The sequence below is a fragment of the Scomber scombrus genome, chromosome 1 (genome assembly GCF_963691925.1).
Source record: "Scomber scombrus chromosome 1, fScoSco1.1, whole genome shotgun sequence".
Lineage (NCBI taxonomy): Eukaryota > Metazoa > Chordata > Actinopteri > Scombriformes > Scombridae > Scomber > Scomber scombrus.
The window spans coordinates 16,887,083-16,895,219 of NC_084970.1; the positions used below are offsets into that span (position 1 = coordinate 16,887,083).

General features: G+C 42.8%; 1 protein-coding gene across 1 annotated transcript in view; it reads left to right on the top strand.

Moving 5' to 3' along the window:
* Positions 1–6,801, top strand: part of elp4 (elongator acetyltransferase complex subunit 4) — a 52,312-nt gene extending 45,511 nt beyond the window's left edge. Inside the window, exon 10 of the mRNA XM_062421750.1 lies at positions 6,015–6,801. Coding sequence (XP_062277734.1) covers positions 6,015–6,143 — 129 coding nt within the window. The 3' untranslated portion in view covers positions 6,144–6,801. The remainder of the gene's footprint in view (positions 1–6,014) is intronic.
* Positions 6,802–8,137: the final 1,336 nt, after the last annotated feature.

The following is an 8,137-nucleotide window of genomic DNA, read 5'->3' on the forward strand; positions in this document are numbered from 1 at the left end:
TCTGCATTGTGGTATGATCATTTTGTTAAAATGTAAAACCTCCAAAGCGACCTAAAATCTTTATTATAATGAAGAAATTTGATACTTTGCCAATAGACTATTGAATTGTGTGTTAAACTATATCCTTCACTTCAAGTTGTTGTTTAGCTGAGTGCTGTTTTTTGAAATGAGAGATTTTTCCAAAGTGTGATTATTATAGCGGGGCATCTATATAGCACTAGAAAACCTGCTCCGACCAAATGTGTCAGTGATGTTTTAACCTGAGGACGTTTATATCATAGTCATGGTTTGAGGGGTAAAATGTGTGTTTGAGGGGTGGACAGTACAAGAGGTCCCCCAGATATGCTGTCATAACCCATGCAGCCGCACTCTTTGCTATGGGCCTATCAGTAGTGAAAGCAGCACTTAGACATGTTTGTACTCTACGCCCTCTATCCCTCTCCCTTTCTCCCCAGGCACTATGTCACTCCAGGGGTGCACCAGCACTGCCTGGCTGTGCCCAAGTCCATAACACCAACTAAACCCCCCTTACTACCCACTACTAGTAGGGTCAATGTGCCCTCGCCCCCTCACCCTGCAATGCCCACGGTCCATACCAACACTGCCCTCCAAAGAGAAACAAAACCGAACTGAAAAGAGACGGAATGGCCCCACGCTGCTTCCCCTGTCAAAGCTCTTGACAGGCCTGAGCAGAGGCCCCCAGAGGAGGGCTCAGTTGAAGATGATGACGACGGAGATAACAAGTCAAGTTGTTGTGTTACGGCGCAGTTACACTTTGGCCCTTGTTTGTCCATTTGGTTATTCAGAAGCATCGCAGAGCAAACTGATTCCCATGCATGTCATGTTTAGTAACATGACAGATACTATCAAATGCTGTTTTACATCAGCCCATGGAGCGTGAAGGGTAAGTGAGGAGCTAGCTATTCAAGAGAGCAGGAATAAGCATTCCATTAGGTATTAAAAAACCTTGAAATATTGTCAGCTAGTCAATTTCCTGTTTGGACATGCTCACTTTTTAATGAAATTCAGTCAGTTATTAGTCCCTTCCCATTATTTCAGTGTTTGGGAATAATTACACTCAAAATGCTTACTCATCCTTCTGCCTGCCTGCTGCCTACTCTGTCAGATGCATTAGCCATGAAGCAGAAGAGGTGATGTGCCTCTGTCTGCATCTGTCTATTTGTCAGTCCGTCTGACTGTCTCTATGTCTGCCTCTCAGATTATCTTGGATCAGGCAGCAGGTGACATGGCAAGCAGGTGACCATCACCCAATTACCAAAAAGAAACCTGAGACTTAGTTCTCTCTTTCACTCTTTTTATGCCACTCTTTCATTCACACAACACTCAAATATACACTATTTTCAAACAGAAAGCATGACAACAAGGCCATGTAAAAGCTGCAGATGTACATGAGGGATGCACCCATCCTTACATTTTATATCTAAATGTAAATGTATTTTTTAAGAATTTGGCTAATGCTGTATTGGTTGTATTGTTTTAAATTCCTTGATTGTCAACATCACAAATTAACAAAACAGAGGGCTGCAAGGAGCCGGCCCAAAATACTAATATTTGACAATAAAACCCATCAAAAGTGAGAAATAATGGGGAATATAAATTAAATAGGATAAAGGATTTTCAACTTCAGAAATGGCAAACTGTGGGATGAAAACTTCCCCAGTCAACGGGTTATTCTTAGGGCAAGGCCAGGGATCGTGTTGCACTCTTTGTTACCACCAAAGAAGAGGAAGGTAGAGCTTCTTCTCAGCTTTTGTTTGGTGCAGGTAGGCTAGAATTACCAAAGTGATGGGATTTATGCTGGGTTGTTTCTGCATTTTTTTCTTTTCCTTTTTTATTTTGGCTTGGTAGCAGAAGTGTTCTCTGAAATTGCCAGTGTAAATGTGATGATGGTTTGCTTCTCAAATAGAAAAGCACATCACCTTATTATGTGGGTTTTGGTGTGCTGAAGTTAATACTAGTTCCTATAGATTCAGCAAATGATTTCCCACACAATGCAGTGTAATTTTATCGGTGTGGGGGATTATGGCACTGGGAGGTGATTTAGCTTGGTTTAGCGACTGGATAGACCAGCAACTCTGGGAAATTTCTACCAATTTCAGCTGTGAAACGTTCTACTACCATTTTGACCCTCGGTCGGTTGTAGAAATGGGACTGGAAATGGAGGACATTGACCTGGTGTCATGGACAGACGTACACATTAGTTTACAGTGGCTGCACTGCAGCTGTGCTGCTCAGGGAAATGGAATTGGCAAAAGGTATCACCTCTAATGTGACCACTGTCCATGAATACTGGACATGTGGTATATAAATCCATTCAAATTATGTTTAAAAAAATCTTATTGTGCTCTTCTGCATCAATAGAAAAATTGAAATGTGTTATTCGTGCATGACAGCATATAGCCAGATTGCTTAGTTGTCATTTCTCCTGTGATTGTAATGACTTCAGCTTAGTGATACAATGTTCAGTTTCTCTCATTTCACTGACTTAATAGAGCTTATAATATGCTGACCAAATTACAACAATGATTGTGTTAAGTCGGTGTTTATGGTAAATATCGTGTCACTTCCATGAGCATGTTCCAACATCAGCTAATCTGATTTGAACAGCCAGACCAGTCGTCATGTGTTCCAACAAGGTGTTGGGTTTCCCATAGTTCTAAGCTGTACAGTGACACGGCCATTTGAAAGTGTGGCTAAAACTCTATGGAAGAAATGACTCGTTAAATTAGCACCTAATACTCCAGTCATTAGCAAGCCGTTACCACCAGTGGAATGCCTTTGATGGTGCTGCTTTGTGTGAGCGGGTCCGTTTTAAGCTCCAGTTGGAAACATTTGCCCATTTAGATCTTGGAATATTATACACTTACATTACACTGGAATACTCATAACCAAAGCCTAAAAGAAATATTTAAAAACAGTGATTTGGTGCCTTTTCTGACCAATGAAACACTGGTTTGATCTCCATGAACAACTGCTGCTGTATGTGGAGATTGTGAACAGCTAGCAGCATGAAACACTGTATTCCTTAAGAACAGGGTCTTTGGGGTGTTTGGTAAGCTGAGGGGAATTGTCCATTGTGGGGTGATATTAGTAACCCTCTTAGGCAAAGCTAGTCTGTGGGCCGGCCCTGAGGGCTCATTTCAAGTGCTTAGCGCTCGTTTGGAGATTTGTCACCCCTCACCCTGTTGCCAGCATGGCCCCAGCCCCTCTGGCTGTGGAGCGGAGCAGAACCACAGACCTTTACCCCTGCCCGCCACCAGGGAGGGAACACTGACATCACAGCTCCAACACACATACACACATACTCGCACTAACATTGTGGCACACATCCATTTTCACAACCCCCCCACAGCCAATGGTCTATTTTCCCGCCGTCCACTCCCATCCAACACCCCTCCCACCCCTTCTTATTTTTTTCCCCTCTTTCTCCACCCTCGTGAAGGTTGCCAAGCAGCAAAGAAAGACTTCTCACACACATACACCCCACTATGCCTCTGAGGGTTTTCCGGATGTCCTTGTTTACATCATGGAGTGTGCAGGTCGTCGGGAAGCAGACTCTGAGCCTCCCTGACTATGTCTGTCTAAGTCCTAGGCTGACCTCCATTCATTTGGTGTCAATGCAAATGTTCATGGAAGCCCTGCAGTTGGTCCATCACTGCTACATTAAGTGCACTGCTCTTACATCATAATTGGGTGTTAATTTTCTAAATCATGGTGAACATATTTTTCTTGAATGGTCATCATGCAGATTTCTATAAAAGTTGTTAACTTAAAGTTGGATTGAGAATAAAGGAAGTTGTTAATGGCCCAGATAACGAATAACTGGTATCAGCTCTAATATTGGCTGTCACCGATGTCCGGGATGGTTGCTGACTGTTACCAGGCTGTCTTTCCTCTCCGTGTGTCAAACCGATCGATTGGTTTTGCCTGCTCCTCCCTCCAACTTTGATGTAACCATTGATTGTTCTCATCTGCCCCTGAACTCAAAGGTTAGAGGAGCTGAGCTGCACTTCTGGATTGCTTTGACCTTCGCTCCGCACATGCTCAGTGGGCTCATAGAGCCCAGAGCCAAACAGATACAGTGTAGCCAGGCCCGTGGGTGCGTGACAGCTAGACAACGGTGTGATGTCTTTTTTTTTTTACTCACCCACTGAGGATGATGTATATGTGATTGATTTTTCTCCTACCCCTCTCTCTACCGTGTTTCCCCTGCAGTGCACTAAGCAGGACTGAGTCCAGGCTTGATCAATGCATTGTTTTTCTTTTTCAATCACACTCGAGTGAGCTGAAGACACGAAAGGTTACACAGGTGAGGTTTGGCAGGGGTGGAGGCAGAGCTTCTGGAAGCCCCCTCAAGGCCAACATAAGAGTTTGCATCGATGTGTGTGTGGGAGAGAGAAGGAGTCACATTTAGAGAGAAGTTTAGCAAATTTATTGTGTTTCAAACAACTTCCTAATTCTTTATGTGGTGCCACATGGCTTAGTTTATTCTCATTATGTATCTTATGTCTGTTCTCCTAGTGGGAATCTTCCGTCCATGCCCCTATAAGTCCTGTGTAACCTTACCTTAACCATTCTACATTAAATTATAGGTCCTTCACAGTGTCTCAGTAGTCACCTGCCCCAGATAATCTGCTGGGCTGCATAAAGACTGCTCCTCTTGTTTCCTCTACTTGCCTGACAAACAGTCCTCTGACAACAACACAAAGGAAATGTGTTCAACGAAAAGGAGACCTCTTGAGCATAACGCGCCTCTAACCTGGTAGCCACAGTAGCACAAGGCTTCATATCAGACATGAACATCAGCGATGTGAAAACATTTTGCAGTTTAGACTCAGGTGTTTCGGTGCTGCTCTAAATCCCTGCAAAAACAGTATACTGCAAAGGGTGGAAGTAGTCTACCCTAAAGGGGTAAAGAGTATTGCGTAGTTCTGAATTATCTCTTAGACGCTGTTAAACCCTGTACCCAAACACCTACTCATTAAGAAAAAGATAAGTATCTGTGGGAGTGGAAGGGCTCTCCTAAAGCTGCATGTCTGGAGGGGGTAAGGATGTGGTGGGCAGGGGCGGTTTAGAGGGCTGGGGTGGGGTGGGAGTGCAGGCCAGTGGGTTTCAGATGTCATGGCCGATTCTTTCAGGGGCAAATTACAGGGTTTAACTTCTCTTGTGCCCAGGATGCCTTTATTCTGATTTAACTTCCTCGATAGACGCTCCAGCATTGCGCTACTCAACACCATTGTAGGGCGCACACTTGACTCTGGACATACTTCACCTCCTCTCACACTCTCAGCACCTCTTCAAGATTTTGTTCATGGAGTGCCATTGGCGGCCTTACTTGCAGCTTCTGAAGGGAGCAGTGTAGCCCCTCTTAAGCTTTATAGTAGTTAGCGTGTTGGTGTTAGGGGGCTTTACATGAGTGGCCCTCATTAACCTCTTAGCGTCTTTGTGCTTTGAGTTGGCACAGGGCTGCTCCACAGATAAGCTTTACCATGAAACAAGTTATTCAGCTAAAAGACTTGATTCTAATGACTCTGGTATTAACTGAACATAATCATTTGTGCTACAAACACAGTAAAGCAATCAACGCAAGTGCAAACTAATTTAGACTTTGCATGCACATTTGTGTGCACGCACATGCTCTCTCACCTAACCTCATATATGCATGCTCATGTGTTCCATACACAACTTCTCAAAACACCCCTACCTCCCACACACTCACATGCACATATTCCCTGTGAGCTGTAACAGACCTAAAGCTCTCTGAAGCATTTAGCAACACGCTAGCAGGTTTACTCTACTCTGCCAGCATTGAGGGGAGTGCTGAAGCATCTAATGCAATTTCAACCCAACATGGATCTCTGTGCATAAACATCACTGAAGTGTACTATCTACAGTATGTTGATCCACTGTTTTTTTCCTTTTTTTCATCATACAAGCTGATCTAATACTCTGCTCTCTCTCTTTTTTTCTTTTTCCCTTTTTGATATCTGCAGAGACTGCATTTGCCTCCAGACTTGTCTGAGACTGTGAGTCGTGTGAGCAGGGGGGAGCTGGCAGGAGCGACCATGGTGGCCTCAGCCTGTGGCTCCGGCACTTCCGGCAACAAACACCTGGATTTCTAGAGCTCCCACACAGTCGCTACGGGCAACTAACACCTGGAACGCTGCAGCGTTGCCCTCTTTACCGTGGTGACCAGGTTGTTCTCTCGCCCACGTAATGTCAACTGCAATAACCCTGCCAGCCATTACCACCTGCCAACTGTCCCAGCCAGGGGTGAAGATCTAAACATCCACAGTACCCCTCCTCAGAATGGACACATTTCATCCTTGTTTATATCAATCCACACAGTATACTCTATATCTTTCTGGCTCTGACAGCTAATAAATGCACATTCAAAGTTGTCAGGAGAAGTTCATTAAAATTGTTATTTGTCAAGTTTTTGTCACCCTTATTTACATTTTGTCAGTGTTATTTGCAATGAATTTCAGTCAAACAGTGTATCAAAATGTTAAGATAAAGGAATAAAACTGACAGAGTGACTACTACTTAGCCCAGTTAAACACCAAGATTTTTCTTTTGCCTCTGGGGACTTTGTTTACAAGTAAAGTGTAATCATGGTATATTTTTTAGTCTTTACAGATTCTCATTTCTGGTAGACATTAAATAATTGACCTGCATTCTCCTGGGCTTACTGTAGCTCAGCTCCACTATGTACAATAGTCTTAAAATACAATTTTGCTTTTGTTAAGTTAAACACAATCAAATAAATTTAAAGTAAACCACAAATTCTCTTCATTTAATTTTCATTTTTACTTCATGACACCTCAACACCTGCTCTGAAAACAAAGGTAGCTACCAGTGAGATTGTGAGAGGATGTAAAGAAAGTGTGTTATGAATGACTGATCTCTGGTCTGCCTCACTGGTTTCAGGTTCTAATAGAGATGCTTCCATCTGACCCTGAGATTTTGCCGGTGACGTCTACCTCCAGTGAGCTGGAGAGCTGAGCAGGAATGTGGGCAGAGGGTAGGAGAGCTGGATTTGGGTGCAGGCTTCACACCTCATCAGGCATGTTTGCTGGATGAGTTGCTTTGCCATGACAAGCCCAAAAGAACAAATTAGGTCAAATGGTGACATGGAGAAATATAGAAAAAACAACATGAAAAATTAAATATTTCATTTCAGTTTTCCTCCGTCTGCTGCTGACGCCAGTTTGAATATTTTTGCCTGTAAAAGCTGGCAGTATTGGTAACCATCTGCAACACGTGTTGGGAGAGGGTAGTGTTACCTGACAGTTTCATGCATGAATGGATCGCTCTTATGTCAGGTGTATGAGAAAGAAATGACATACACAGGTCCGTTATACAGGTGAACAAAAGCTTGTGTTGTCAAGATAAAAACTGTTATCCAAGTTATTGTTGTTGAAGAGCTGACATATTCAGGGTACACTTTTATGGTAGATTAAAATAAAATACATTCATTTTGGCATTTGTTTATGTCACTGTACCACAGGTATGGTTGTTTTTACACTCGCCATGTCTCCGTGTCACCTCTGTGCAGATTCACTTTTTTTTCAGTCAGTTCAGAAAGTGAATTATTTTCCAAGTTCTGAATCTCAATTTCTGTCACACACATTATTATGAATTAAGATCCCCCTGTTTCTATGTACAGGTACATGTAGATTTAGAATGTAGTGAATTGATGCCACTGGACGCACACTGGACCAAGGGTCATTCTGCATATTGAATTTACATAAATTATACACATAACTGGACACATATATCAGATTAAGTTATCCAGTTTTTAAAAATTATCTTATTGGTGGAGGATTTATCAGGGTTTTGCCCTCACTCACAGTTGGTTCGATGGAGTAATACGATGCTGCAGGTAATGACTGCCCACACATGCATCTTATATGAGTCAGCCTCTTTTAGCAGTAATTCAGGGTACCAGGGAATCAATTAATTTAAACTTCTGAGCGCACAATAAATGGAAAATTTACAATCAGGTTGAGAAAGCAGTATTCTCTCCTGTGGGATTTTTAAAAGCAATGTGCCTCTTTAGACAGCCTCATCCCCCCAACCTCACTCTAATATTCAACAAGTAGTTATTTAGAAT